Source organism: Embiotoca jacksoni, unplaced genomic scaffold (assembly GCF_022577435.1).
Source record: "Embiotoca jacksoni isolate LCO1_2020_lvr unplaced genomic scaffold, fEmbJac1.0.p SCAF_10, whole genome shotgun sequence".
NCBI classification, from domain to species: Eukaryota; Metazoa; Chordata; class Actinopteri; family Embiotocidae; genus Embiotoca; species Embiotoca jacksoni.
Genome location: NW_027185230.1, coordinates 16032448 through 16047494, shown reverse-complemented (window position 1 = coordinate 16047494; position 15047 = coordinate 16032448). Strand labels below are relative to the sequence as shown.

The window sequence follows — 15047 nt, the reverse complement described above, 5'->3', positions numbered from 1 at the left end:
GACCTGCGGACAGAACAATGCCTGTCTCCACACGGAAGGCGAGACTATCTAGGTACTATTGATTTTCATCTGCTGTGTGGTTATAGTTTGCTTGTTTAAGGGTTGAAAAGTTCAGGGCTAATGCAGAATATAAAGCACACATTAAAAGCAGCCTTATAAACACTGGAAGCGTAAGCATCAGCTTTGGATCAGTCAATATTTTCTTGCAGCTTGTGGTAAAGACTGAATATTATCTGCACATGAAGCTGACAGTATTCTCGTTTTAGTGTTATTGCTCCTTTTCCCCTTCAAGGGCTAATAAAATCTTGTAACTGCACAGCCAGGCTCACAAATCTACTGTCAGGCGTTGGTAGCATTAATAGCTGTGTAGTAATAGCACAGCAGCACCTGCACATGTAGTACACTGAGTTTATCCCCTCCAGTGGAAGATAATGGTGACACATAAACGCACCCTCCTATATCCCCATTCAGTTTCACTGCCGGAGGAAGCTGCTGTGCACAGAGCTGTTATAGCAGGTGATCGCCCTTATTTGGTAATGGCCCAGATCATGTGACCACAAAATGGTGGAAGCTGTGAGCTGTTTGTAAGCTGAGCATCTCCATCGAAGAGGCTAGGAGCAGGAAGCAGACAGGGAACTTGGAGGTACATCCATGCTGTGAGACGCAGGAGGACAGATATTCCCGAGCCCCAGCAGCGGTGAGTCAATGGCTTTTGTTCAGTGAAGATAAAAAGAACAGAAAGATGGGATATGTTCTCTTTTTTTTTTTTTTGTCTTTTTTTTTTTTTTTTTGTCTCCCTCTCTCTCAGCCAGCAGACAGGAAGCGAGAGTGAGGGAGGGGCTGCTGTCATCAGCACTGTGGTCCTGTGCTCTGCTATGGAAGTAGATCTGTAGCATCCTCATATAACACGATGCTGATTTTTATTATGCTGCAGTATAGCACCGTGTATTGCTGTGATTTTATCTCTGTATACTGTAGACATCGTCAGCCTGACAGTCCTCTCCTCTGTACAGGAATCAACCATTCAGCATTTTTATTTTATTTTTTTCTGTTGCAGCTGGTAATGCAATCCTATTTCCTCCGCTTGTTCCAGATAACCGAGGAGGAACAAGGATGTTTTCTTTTTCATACGAATGAGCACACTGAATTTGCATCTCTGCCCAATCTGTGCTCAGGCGAGTGTGCATTCATTCGCTTTGAATCAGCACGAGGAAAAAGCAGTGAGGAGGGGAATGGGCTTGTCATGATGTAACGAGGCCTGCCTCCTTTCCCCGCTTCCCCCCTCCCCGCCCCCACCCACCACTCATCATCCTCCCCCTCCTCCACTTTGAATAGAGGGACTATTCACAGGGGAAGATGACCTTTAACCTCATCCCTCTTTCTCCCCCTACCATTTTACCACTCTTGTCTTTACTCCCCCTATTCCCTAATAACTATGGAAATTTAACTTGACCAGAACAATCAATACATGTGTTAAGACATGCTAGTTTTATGGGCTTCCTGTTCCTGGTTTATTGATCCGAGTACTGATATTGATATTTAGGACTTTAAAAATCCAATAAAACTATAAAGACCAATAGCAATTTTTCAACATAAACAACAATATTGAGGTGGATCTCATCGATTATTTTTTTTTGAAGATGCACACACATGACATATTTTCCAACATTAATGTGATGGATCCTGCAATAAGCTACTGACCTTTTTGGATGACATGCTATACTATGACTTTTTAACTATTGTTATTGGTTAAATGAAAGCCCTCTCTCCCAAACTCATTACTGTTTCTGCAGCAGCCTTGTTATTGACAGGTGTGTGTGCGGCCAGGATATTTGCATCACAATGAGAGATATAATGAAGCGTAGGGTACTATGAGGAGATGCACAAAAAAGGATAAAGATCAGAATAATCAGGTTATATTGACTGACATTGACATCAGGATACTTCTTAACTACAACAGCCTGGAAGTTTACTTTTGTTTATTTATTATTTTATCAAGTGTTCATGTAAACAAACAAGATTATTTACTCAGGTAGAAGTAGCAACACTATAATACAAAAATACTCCATTACATGTCAAAAGCAAAAGAGTTATTCCATTTTCTTTATAATGATGGATTATTCTTGCTGTGGATTTTAGCAGGGTTGCTTAAAGTTTTTGTCCAATTTGAACTATTTGACCAGTATATATAATAATATCTCTCTTAAGTTCACCATATGTTTTATACGTACAAACTTAATTTGAAGGCTAACTAAAGAAGTCCAATAGATGTCGTAGTATAAAAGGTTCCATTTAAACTCTGGAGTAGAAAATGAGCATGACATGGAAATACTCTCGTACCTTAAATTTAGCAGTTGAGTAACTGTACTTACTTTCCACTAGTGTTGCTTTTGAGGTCACATTACCCAGACTATACCTTTAACACGTTTAACTTACTCTTGATGTTGTTCTTTGTAATTGGTTTCATGTCGAGGCATTACAGGCCACCACGACAGTGTGGGTACCGTCCATGTGTGTCGTTGTAATATAACTGTCCATTTAATAACTGTCATTATCTTTTCATAGGTCCCCCTGGGGACAGACCTGCCATCAGAGAGCAAAATGAACTCTGAGGCGGGCGAAGGCCGGCCAGGTGAGTGCGAATCGAATGCTCTTAATGTCTAAAAGACTGTTTTAGTCCAAATAAATATAAATTTGTATGTACTCTTTTTCAGTTCCTCCTACCTCTCTACCCCTGCAAGGTGCCACCCAGAGAAAAAAGCTTTCTGCCCCTCCTATCAGCCTGTCGCTGGACCAGAGCGAGGATGACCTGGGGGAGACGCCAGACGATCTCGACATTAACGTGGACGACCTCGACACTCCAGACGAGGGGGATTACCTCGACTACACAGACCATGAAATGGACTGGGAAGGTGGGTCGGTCATAGTGGAGACAATGTCAGTCTGACATCCCCATAATCCTGAATCACTGTGAGGAATGCAAGAAGAGCACAGAATAAAATAAAGCATTAGATTTTGCAGTTTTCCTTCCTTCCTGATAACCAGAGTTTATTACCTAGTCTCATATCTAGATGAAATTTAAAAAGCCTTAATTTTTGTGTGTATTTATTGTCAATATTTTGGAGATGGTTTTAATATGTTTGGGGTATAATTCTTCAAATCACTGACCATTAAGCTGCTTCACTCTCAGGGCCCTGCTGCTGTGCATGTTGGCTCACTGGGCCACTTGAACAGAACAGAGACGTCATGAATGGTATTAAAAGTGTGAAAATGACCCACAACACAGTATTTTGGTCTTTTTTTTTTTTTCTTCATATCAGGTCCAAGTGCACCCAGTAGAAGTGGGACAAGTGAGTCGTACAACACAATTCCGACATACAGCGCTGAGGAGGAGCGCCAGGATGGCAAGCTATGGAGGACAGTCATCATTGGGGAGCAGGAGCACCGAATCAACATGAAGGTCATTGAGCCCTACATGAGAGTCATCTCACATGGAGGTGAGAATCAAAGACCCACTTCACCAACAGAGCTATGTTAGCTATATTTACAGAAAAAAAATATTTTCAAATTCACCCATTAATGCTTAAAAGAAAATTCCATTATTATTATCATTATTCTCAAAGTCGAATCTAAAAGGTAGATTCACATTTTTTGAAAGCCCTTCCTCTGAGTTGCCATCATTACGAATGTGTTCTCACCTTAATTAGGAATTGTGAGTGAATTAAATACTTTTATGTGCCCTGGGTTTGATCTCGCAGGGAGACAAGAATACCACATTTTATTTAAAGGCAGGTTGCTGGGGTTGTGTGGATCCTGAGACGTAGACCTGCAGACATGACTCAGGGCTCCTCTTGCATTAAGATAATTTAGTTAATGTTTGTAATTCTGGAGTACAAATTAGCTCTCTGAACATTTATGCTGATGTTGTTAACGTCAGGGCTGATTAGTGTGCACTCTCCCATATAATTCAATAAATGAATAATGAACAAAAACACCAGTTTAGACCAATGCAGTAAAAGACTCTGCTCTTTGTAGTAAAAATGGAAATGCACACATTATTCCTTGTGTTCACAATGGCCGAGCAGAGATACCTTTCTAATGCCTGCTGCACACTAATCTCAGCTGAATTTAAAAAACCTTAGAGACCACAGACAACCTGTGATTATCAGAAATGTAGTCTTACATCCTCTGACCTTCCACTGCCATAGAGATGCCGTTCCATATTAATATTACTGTGTTCTGGGCTCGTGGGGTTGATGACACTTTTGGGTCAGCTCGCTCTCATTGGCTACTGCTTGATACTCCCTCGCTGTTCTTCTCACAGTAGTTGAAATCATGAAAGCTGATATTTAATATTCAAAATCCAGGAGACTCTGATGTAGTCAGTAATATTAAGAGCACTGCAGGATCATTTGGGCAGATACATGGTTCAGATCAGCCAATTATCCTCCAGTGTAATGCCAGCTGAACACAGTTCATGTAAAAGATGGAGGACAAGTCCACGACCATTGTTTAGCGCATAAGTGCATTGTAAAGTTTAGCTGAGGCCAGTATGAGACTTTAGCAGACTGAATTATGTTAGCTTCAGATGAACCTTAGCGTGCACTATAGGAAGACTATGACTTCTGTAGTGTGTTAGGAAAGCACTATTGACAGGCAGTGCGAATAAAAGCAATGATCTTATCCTTTAGCATTCTTCCGTCAATCCTGTGGCCACAAAGATAAAGAGAAAATGAACAGACAAAATCAAAACAGCAGAGGAGGTATTCTCAGTTTTCAGTAGGACTGAAGTAACCCCATGTTGTAGAATGCATCATCACAGGTCTGTTGTCTCACAATCACCTCTTGTCTCTGATGTGTCATTTTTTAAATGCTCCGTCTTATCTTGGCGGCAGTCCAACCAAAAAAGAAGAAATACAGGTTGTAGGCTGAAGCCAGCGGATGAGTTTTTCCTCACAAATTTTGATGTCCAATTTTCACTCGTCCTCTACAGAGGAACGACAGGAATCAGGAGGAAAATTGGCAGTGGCCAATTTTCAATAAATCTATCCGTGATTAATAAAACATTGAAAACGGCTCACTACGAGCATGCAAACATGATCAAGAAAAAGCACGGTTCTCTACAGGGCCTAAGAGGTCACGAATTGGTTTGACCATAGAAATATATCATACAATATGTTGCAGCGTTACCAGAACTGAACTCATGGAATTGTCTTAGACAGCACTTCCCACCACCATCATCAAAACAAACAGGCTGCAACAATTATTTACTGATATGATGAAGAACATTTTTAACTTTCTATAGAATTTTAGAAAATAGTGGAAAAAAATGACAATTTTCGAAAGCCCAAAGTGACATCTTGAAATGCCTTTGTTTGTTTAACTAACCACCTAAAACACACAAAACTAATTTTACTATCACATAAGACAAATAAAAGCTACAAATCATCACAATACAGGATTGACAAATAGAGAATTTTAAGTGCTTGAAAGAATAATTTAATTATCAAAACGATTGTGTTGTTCATCACGAAGCAGAGTGTACTAAAGCAGTTTATGTGCAGACTTTGTTAAAACTATGTGTGGGACCTGCATCTTAAATTGACACTAAGTCATACCATGTTGGTTTCTCAGTTAGGGGCGCCATCTTTGTCTCTTCCCTCTCTGTGGGGACCTTTAAAACCCCACGGCCATGAGGCTTGTGCCCTGGTAAGCCTGTGGTTCACGTAAGCACGAACCATGTACCATTACAGGTGGAAATAAGACTCCTAACCACAGCAGGCTGAGCGTTTCCCACTGTGCTCTGCTGCGCTGTGGGCTTAAGTGAAACACAGCCGTCCCATTGAAACAGAGACGTCTGTCACTGAAAAGTCAATATCACCAGCTCTGTCATTTAGATAAAAGACCCTCTGTCTGAGTGACACCAAATCTGGTAATGAATGGGCTGCTGAATAAAAGGAAATTGCATTAATCTGAAAAGTAGTGAGAGGAAGCAGGACAGAGAGACAGACAGACAAAAGAGACAGATTGGCAGATAAATAGAACAAAAAAACAGGAAAATAAGAGGGCAATCAAATTCTCGCCAAACAAAGGAGCAAAATCAAATGGACTCTTACTACTTTTTGTTTGTGTGTGTTTTTTATCAAGGCTACTATAGCAACGGAGTGAATGCCATCATAGTGTTTGCGGCCTGCTTTCTGCCAGACAGTGACCGAGAGGACTACCATGAAATAATGGAGAACCTCTTCCTGTGAGTACTACACGGCAGTGACTAACACACTTTAAACCACTCATTTACATTTTTTTTTGCATGTTTTGAGATTGGTCTATTACAGTTCACGTGTACATTTTTCGATTATAGAAATTTCAGTTATTGTTTTTAGATTGATGTTATTTATTTTGTTTTTTAGTTTTGTTTGTGATAATTTACCCATCAACGACCATTTACAGACTTAAAAAACAACATTTTATGGCCAAAATCTAGAAGAAATACACAAGTTGGAATAAACCATGAATCATTTTTGAAGTCACATCAGTGCAAAGCGGACTTTTAGCAAAATGCTCAGCTTACTAACATGCTTACGATGAATGGCAACATGCGGATGTTTAGGAGGTGTAATGTTTAACATTTTCACCATCTTAGTTTAACATGTTAGCATTATAACATTTTGTGAATTAGCACCAAACACAAAGCAGCCGAAGGGAATGCCATTTGTTTTTCTGGTGTTTGATCTCACTCAAAAGGGTTGGATGAATTTAACTCTAAAATGGATCACCAAGTTACAAGGTTGTAGCCATGGTATTAACATTGAGGAAGTCCCCCACTGTGAATAAATTATTAACTATAATACTGTTTTTCATACTGTATAAAAAGAAAAAGAAAAAGTTGTACTATAACATGTTGTCCAAATTGTGAAAGAAAAAGTCATACTATAATGTGTCGCCCAAAATATGAAAAAAAATATAATACTATAGCAGGTCATCCAAAAAGTGAAAAAAGTAGTACTATAGCACGTCCAAAATATGAAAAAAAAAGTCATACTATAGCATGTCGTCCAAAAAAATATCAAAAAGTCAAACTATAGCATGTCCAAAAAGTGATAAAAAGGTCATACTATAACATGTCGTCCAAAATATGATAAAAAAAAAAAAAGTCATACTAAAGTATGTAGTTCAAAAAGTGAAATAATAGTCATACTAAAGCATGTAGTTTAAAAAGTGAAATAACAATTTGCACGTCGTCCAAATCTTCAGTTTAACTGAGATGCATGTGTTTGGAGGGAGGAGGCCGGAGTATACAGAGAGAACCCAAGCAGACACAGGGAGATCATGCAAACTCCACAAAGAAACACCCAGGCCTGGGATCGAACTCAGAACCTTTTGACTGTGGGGACGCCAGTCCTAACCACTGCACGCTGTCAAAAAGGGGGGAAAAAAGTCATCCTATAGTATGTCGTTCCTTCACAATGGGAAAAAGATTGAAAATGAACAGCAAATAACAAAGACCCTTTGTTATCTTTACATTATGTGCAATAAAAATCTGGGGAACATAGGAATGAATGCCATTAAGCTCAAGGCACTGCTGCTCCAAATTACAGCCTAAAAGCTGCTCCACGGTTCTTTATATGTTTTGAGTTAATTTAGTTAGTGTTTTAAATCAGCCACAGGAAAACTCTCCAAATAAAGTGGCAGAAATAGAGTGATTGTCTAGCTTGTTTGCCGAGATTGCCTGTGTTTATAACTCTACTGTTGTTCTGGCACAGATGCATTTCATGCCCGGACGATGTGGTTGGGATCCCACAGGCTGTTCTGTGAAAGATATTGAGTAAGCTGGCATATCTGAGAGTTTTGGATAGAAATGAAAGGAGGTAAACCGTAGTGTGTGCAGTTTCTGATGCCAGATGGCTTGAGGTCTGAATCCTTGCGAGGAGGAACAGGGTTGCAGTTTGATGTCGGTGGGAGATGATCACAATAGTCACGAAACAGAGTGGATCAGCAGGGTTTGTTTGTAAGATGGAGAATGACATTTAATCAGGACAAGAGGAGAGTCAGACTGAAAGCAAAGTCAGTGGAGTTAGAGGACTCATTCTGGAAACTAGCTGAGGACATTGTCAACTTCATTTTCAAAGAAAGTGACAAAGTTCCCTGCTGACTGAGAAGACAGAGAGGAGGTGGGTAGGGGGGGGGTAGGATAAAAATGAGAAATGAGAAAGGATAACTTTCTGTTGGTTTCAATCAAAAAATTGGATTTTGGAAAGGTAGAAGTCTGATCGAGTTTCTGAGATTCATGCAACAAAGAAAAAAAGGGATAATTCAAAACGGCTTTTCTGTGAAGCAGCATTCATCAGTTTCTTGTAGCTGACATCAGAGGAGAATTTTTTTTAAAAATGCTGCTAGTTGAGTTTTTTTTTAAATTCAGGGTAAAACTCATGTCCTATTTCCTCATGTCTTTGGCATTCAGGTTCAAATAAAAGTTGCTCCTCTATTTCACCATTTTCAAAAAAAACATCAAGTTAGAGCCTTTGTGACTCAGCTTTGCTTTGATTTGTTGAATTTTTGGATTGGAATAGGAGCCAAAATGCAGATAATGTCCACTCATAATCTCCACTTTGATGTTGTTTTATATTTTTATTTTTATTTTTTGGCCCATTATTTTATGTGCCCTGTAAAAACTAGTAAATTGTTGTCCTTGACCTATTCACAAGCTAGAGGTTTTGCTAGCATTTACTATTATGTATTTATATCAACTGTTGTAGTTTCAATTTTCAAAGTAGAATACCAAATTAAAATATATAGTGTGATGGTAATACCACTCTCTTTGTCAGACGACCACTTTGACTTTTGGTGCAAATATTCATGGTGCTCGGAGGATGAATCTCAATACTTAAGAGATCCCCTTGTTTTTCCCTCCATGAGACTAAAATTTTGGGTTTTGGGAAAAAGTGTCTGGAGTATTTGAGGGATTGCAATGAATGTACTTTCAAACATTCAAGTTTGAAACTTGATGATTTGTGTAAACTTTAATTTGACCAGGCACTTATTGATATATTATCAAAAACCTGCAGAAATAATTACATCTTTGTCAGCCTCAGCTGTACTTTGCATTTTGGAGACAATTAGCAGACAGGTTAAACTACATGGTGAACTTGTTCATCATTACACCTGCTAAACATCAGCTTGTCATTGTGTGCATGTTTGCATGCTGAGGTTAGCGTTCCTCTAAATGCCTCACTGAGAGAAAATGCCACGATCATTATGTGATGTGGGGGGTGTACTATACAGTGCAATTTACAAAGTATGGGTCAAATTACAGTTTTACTCTCAGGCTTTAATGTATATTATTTTTGTCATTTTGCCATTATGCTTTTACATATTTCATTGAGTGTGTGTTTATGTTGGCTTTGCTACACTTGTGAGGACCAGGCATGGAGAAACACCCTTTTTTGTGAGGACATTATTTTGTGACATTATTGTGTGTGTTTGTTTGTTTGTGTTCTTGCTGGTTTCACTATACTTGTGAGGGTCTGGTGTTGAGAAACAACCTTTTTTTGGCAGGACATTATTCTGTAACACATTTCATAGTGTGTGCGTTTGTTTTGCTATACTTGTGAGGACCAGGTATTGAGAAGCAAACATTTTTGTGAGGACATTATTTTGTGACACATTGTGTGCGTGTTTGTGTGTTAATGTGTCTGTACTTGTACGGTTCATGCTTTGCGTGCATAAATCTGTTTACACAGTCACATTATGGGGACCTGTCTTCCCTTTGGGTACACAAAATAGTGCCCATCAAGTAACTTGTTAAATGAAGACTTGGTTTAATGGAAGAAATAATGGAAGTAAATGTAATGTCTGTGTGTGTGTGTCTTCAGCTACGTGATCAGCACACTGGAGCTGATGGTGGCAGAGGACTACATGATTGTGTACCTGAATGGAGCCACACCTCACAGAAGAATGCCTGGCCTCGGATGGCTGAAGAAGTGCTATCAGATGATTGACAGAAGGTTTGTCCTGTTCACTTGCATCTCCTGTGTGATACAATAGCATTGCATAACTGTCTGACTCAGAACATTTGCAGCTCTCAAAAATGAAAGTGAAAATAAACGTTGACCTAGTATGTGACACTTTGTGTTGTCTTCAGGCTCAGAAAGAATTTGAAATCCTTCATTATTCTCCATCCCTCATGGTTTATCAGGACCGTTCTAGCCATTACCAAGCCTTTCATCAGGTAAAAATATTCCACTTTTATTTGCCACTCTAGCATCACGATAGGTCCACTCGACAGCTGTTTAATCTACTGCCATAACATTTCGGACTATAATTGTCCTCCAAAATAGATTTTTTTTTAATTGAGTAAATTCTAATTAGCTTGTTACCAATTATGCTAACAGATAAACTCTGGTTCTGAACAAGGTAAACATTTACATGTTAGCATTATCATTGCCCTCGCACTTGCTTTTATTAATGTGTGTTTGTTTATTTTTGTTATAGCACCAAGTTCAGCAGTAAGATAAAGTACGTGAACAGTTTGGACGAGCTGCATAAACTCATCCCGATGGACTGCATCCAGATCCCAGAGTGCATCATTAGGTGAGTCCCTCTAAACCCACAAACGCAACATCAGCCGTGCCTCCTCCGAGCCTGAGCTGTCTGTTAAATGACTTTGTATTCATCTTGTCATTTGAACTTTCACCTTTTAGACTCGACAAGGAACTGAAGGAGGCAGCGGAGAACTCAAAGTAAGTCCCGACTCTCCAGCCTCTCATTGCTTCCTCTGTGGAGGCAGTGGCCCCCGCCTCAGTTTTCTCCTTGGCTGGAGCGCTCATATATCAGATGGCTCACTTTTAGATCTGCTGGATCAGGACCAATTGGATTTGGCCGTGGTTGCAATTACAGAGGAGAGACAGGCGAAAAAAAGTTGCTAAAGATGCTAAATGCATCGCAGTCATCTCATTTGTCATTACAGTAAAATAAATGAGCCACTCCTTGTTGCACAGTGATCTACTACACAAATAATAAATGCAGAAATGAAGCTGCAGAATTCACACTCATCACTGGCTGGCTAATTGTGCTTTGGATCATAAGTTGCATTTGCCTTCAAATTCACAGCATACCCATGTATTACAACAGTAAATTAAGTTCCAACAACCTCTCCATATTTGTTTCTTTCATTACAGAGTCAATAGTTTTTTGCAGGGATCTGAGCCAACAGCAGCAAGCAGAACAGAGTAAGTCCTCGAAGACATTTTTAAGTTCACACATGGAAGACAAATGGCCCTGTGTCAGCAGTCTGTCACCTGTAGATAAACACACCCATCTTTAATGTCTCTGCTTTGTACTTTCATCTTCCCAGCAGACCAGACGCAGCCGGTGCCAGCGGCTCTTAAACTCAAACATCCTAAATGGATGGGTCACCTCAATGTTCAGAAGTCACTGTCGTAATGAACGGGTAAAGCTGGAAAATAGTGGCGCGCGTGTGTGTGTGTGTGTGTGTGTGTGTGTGTGTGTGTGTGTGTGTGTGTGTGTGTGTGTGCGTGCGTGTCAGTGTTTGTCAGTTAGACACTGGAGTTTAATATGAAAACACAAGTTACAATAGTACCTGTTAACACTAAGATCTCATTCTTTATGGTTGCTGTAGCATCTGCTGTACCTTACACCTGCACTCCAGAGAACTATCTAGTCAAGCGGGATACTTGGAAGCAGAGTAGCATTATCGTTCACTTTAGGATAGAAAATGCAATTCCACACCAGACAGTGTACTGCGCAAATCCATTTATAGAGTCTATAGTGTTGTAGTTGTGTGCATGAGAAGCAGTGAAGCAATAATATCACCCTTTAGCAGTTAAACAGTCTCAGTATTTCTGACAAAGAGGCAACTTGTGTGTCAGCAATCTACAATAAAAGCACAAGGTGTAGCCAAAAAATACAAACAAACCCTTGTGCCATAGATGAAGACCAACTTGCATTTAAGCAATCTACTTCTCTGTCTCGTTCTAAAACTGAAAAATAAACCTAAAAATAGATATATTAACTTTATAGATTTAATTTAAAACCAAGAAGGAATAAGTTAGATATTATATAAAGTTGTCCGTTATGTGTGACAGCTTGTCTTTTCAGCTGCGTTCTGCAAATGTGTGTGTGTGTGTGTGTGTGTGTGTGTGTGTGTGTGTGTGTGTGTGTGTGCATGTGTCTTTCTGTCGATACAAACCAGGAATCGTGTCTCTGGTTTCTGCATCAGAAAGAAACCACTGCTGAAAATAATGAAGGGATCTCTGTAAAGCACAACATGTTATCTGTGTGTGTGTCCACACGCATGTGTGTGTGTGTGTGTGTGTATTTGTGCATCAGTGCATGTCCCCTCATTAGATAACCAATGGTCCTCCTACCCATAACTCTTCTATGGTGTATTGAGGAGGTACAAAGAAATTATAGATCACTGTCTAGTAATTCAATAAAAATGGAGTCAAGTCTAAATGTTGTTTTCAGTCTTATTTGTTCGCTGGAATTTAATTGGTTTGCTGCCAAATGATGAATCAGTCAGTTTCCGCCTCGTGAAGTCATGAGTCAAGACTTTATTAGAACGGAAAAACAACATATTTTCAAATTAAAATTCAATGACAGCAAACACGTGAGAATATGGAAAAACAAAATAAATAGCACGATTAGTCAAATTTAAAATGCTAATCCAACACTCCAATAACTAAAGAGATAATGTGATTAACGAAACTGTCAAAACTAATAAATGCCCATGATGAATTATGTCATACACGTGGCAAGTCATCAAACTCCAAACAAAGTCTATAAAATCAAGCTTAATTATGTAAAAAGTCCTTGACAAGGCTAAACATGGATTTTTTTTTTTCTGCAGCATGTTTCATTTTGTGAATGGAGAGCAGTTGTAAAATGCTGCTCAATATAAATAGCTTCTCATGTCTCATTTGGTTGAGCTCATTCAGTGAAGGATAAATGGGTCTGTCCCTCAGGCGGGAGGAGATAAACAGCACAGACGAAGGAATGAGAGAGCGAAGAATCCAGAAGAAAATGGAGAAACGTTTCTTTAGAGGAAATCTTATGCCTCACCGGAAGGCGTAGCTCTCGTCGTCGTACTCCAGCTCGTCGTCGTTGTCGTCTCCCAGATGTCCGTACCGGAACTTCCTGTACACAGTCCCATCCTGGCCCATGTAAACAATGTCCTCATCTTCATCATCGTCGTCATCGTCATCCTTATTCCCTGAGCGACGATCGATGTCGACCAGCTGAGCCTCCTGGAAACGGCCTCCAGAGGAGCCGGCTCGGCCGCCATACGGCGCAGAGGAGGCAGAGCTGTAGCCGCCTCCGTGTCCCCCGCCAGAGCCCAGCTTCTCGTAGCCACGGGGAGGAAGGTCTGACTGTTTGCTTTTCGACCGGGAGTGTCTGATGATGAAGATGACGGCCACCAGTACCAGCACTAGAAGGATGCAGGCGATGATGAAGACTGTCAGGTTACCACTGGCATGCTCTTCCTCCTCATTCCTGAATGCCAAGTTGGTGCTGAGGATGCACTCTCCTAGAGATAAAAACGGAGGGTTTAGACAGATGTATGAGTGACTGTGCTGTCTGAAGAGGAAAATATCAAAGTGCTTAAATGATGACAATTTTCAAAAACCCTCTGTCAAGTTTACACACAAAGTTCAGTTTTCTTGGAATGAAAAGTCCCACTCAGCCTGTCAAAACAACTAAATAATATTTTCTGGGGCTCCGGAGGGAGTTTTTCAAAGTCTGAAAAACAGAGTTGTGTAAGAGAGCGATTGCGTGTGCTCCTGGTTCAGACAGTGAAAATCCCATTCAAGCTCTTCTACTGCTTGACTCAACATGAAACTGTCCTGGTTAAAACATCAGCCCAAAAGATGAACAAATGCATTAGAAAAACCTGATTCTATAATAAAAAAGTTGACAGTACAGTTTGGTGAACAGAAACAGGTAATTATGACACCCAAGGTTCTTTTCAGCCTCAAATTTCCAATAACAAAGCTTAAAACTGTCGGGCGGGAGATAAAGATTACACTGCTGAGAAAACTGATTTAACAACTAAACATTTTGATTGAAATCAGAAACAATGTTGGGTGGCACAGTGGTTAGCATTGTCGCCTCACAGTGAAAAGGTTCTGGGTTCAAATCCGTGTGTGTTCTCCCTGAGCCTGCGTGGGTTCTCTCCAGGTACTCCGGCTTCCTCCCACCATCCAAAAACATGCACATCAGGTTAATTGGTGATTCTACAAATTTACCAAAATGCAAGAGTAATCATTGGTGTACCTTTTTAAAAATGAGTTTGCTCATTTTTTAAAGACAAATGCTAAAAAGAATTGGTTGAATCCATCTTTTTAAATGTGTAAATTAGTTTCTTGTTGCTGTAAGTTGGATATTTTGGTGTAGGGTCGGGGTTGAGTTGGCCAGACAAAGCAAGTCATTACTTTGGGATCTTGGACATCATGAGAGCATTTTTCTTTTCGCTTCTGACATTTTAAAGACCAAGTGATCAATCACGCACTGTAATTATAAAAAGTAATGAAGAGATTAATCAAAAATAAAAAAAATCTAATTAGTTACAGTCCCAGTATTTTTTTTACTGGACAGGGGATGTGATCAACACAGATAAGTTTAATCCAAAGATCATCCTTCACTCCCTAAAAAAAAAAAAAAGCTCTAATTTTTGGAAAGAAATCGTCTCCCCTCCAAGTCGCTCACCATTCTCCTCCACTTTCTTTCAAAAAGAAGAACCAACAAGTCGAGCCTACCTCGAGTCTCTGTGCAGTTACAACAGTCCTGCTGCAGTGCTCTGACGTCTTCATCCTCATCTTCTTCTTCATGGCGGCAACAAAGCAGACAGCGCCCTCCAGCTTCTAGGATGGCCTGAGCGGGACACACGGTGCAGTTGGAGGGACCGGGCCCCCGACACTCCAGACAGGAGCGGTCACAGTCTTCACAAGAGTGGCCTGAACCCTGATGAGGGAAAGGACAGAGGACGGACACGGAGCATATTTACATCGTAACTAGAGACTTATTTTTTC

General features: G+C 40.1%; 2 protein-coding genes across 4 annotated transcripts in view; one reads left to right on the top strand and one right to left on the bottom strand.

Moving 5' to 3' along the window:
- Window positions 1-542: 542 nt before the first annotated feature.
- Window positions 543-12474, top strand: prune2 (prune homolog 2 with BCH domain). 3 transcript variants are annotated; one of them, XM_069169841.1, is made up of 11 exons: window positions 543-697; window positions 2566-2632; window positions 2742-2912; window positions 3321-3497; window positions 6148-6250; window positions 9873-10004; window positions 10142-10228; window positions 10492-10590; window positions 10701-10739; window positions 11178-11228; window positions 11354-12474. In XM_069169841.1, the coding sequence occupies exons 2-11, from the start codon at window positions 2602-2604 to the stop codon at window positions 11385-11387; spliced, it is 924 nt and encodes a 307-aa protein (XP_069025942.1). In that variant the 5' UTR covers window positions 543-697; window positions 2566-2601; the 3' UTR covers window positions 11388-12474. The 3 variants fall into 3 exon arrangements, with proteins under 3 accessions (XP_069025942.1, XP_069025933.1, XP_069025924.1); XM_069169832.1 differs by having other exon boundaries at window positions 2715-2912; window positions 11357-12474; XM_069169823.1 differs by having other exon boundaries at window positions 544-697; window positions 2715-2912.
- An 85-nt stretch (window positions 12475-12559) lies between these two features.
- The window catches only part of pcsk5a (proprotein convertase subtilisin/kexin type 5a), a 28812-nt gene continuing 26324 nt past the window's right edge, over window positions 12560-15047 (bottom strand). Inside the window, exons 36-37 of the mRNA XM_069169758.1 lie at window positions 14775-14979; window positions 12560-13546 (exon numbers count right to left, since the gene is read on the bottom strand). Coding sequence (XP_069025859.1) covers window positions 13077-13546; window positions 14775-14979 — 675 coding nt within the window. The 3' untranslated portion in view covers window positions 12560-13076. The remainder of the gene's footprint in view (window positions 13547-14774; window positions 14980-15047) is intronic.

Bases quoted from the DNA above. Each gene is read 5' to 3' on its own strand.
- prune2 (XM_069169823.1), top strand. From the start codon at position 2,602: ATGAACTCTGAGGCGGGCGAAGGCCGGCCAG. The intron at 10,005-10,141 runs GTTTGTCCTGTT...TGTTGTCTTCAG, and splicing joins TATCAGATGATTGACAGAAG to GCTCAGAAAGAATTTGAAAT. The intron at 11,229-11,353 runs GTAAGTCCTCGA...TCATCTTCCCAG, and splicing joins ACAGCAGCAAGCAGAACAGA to CAGACCAGACGCAGCCGGTG.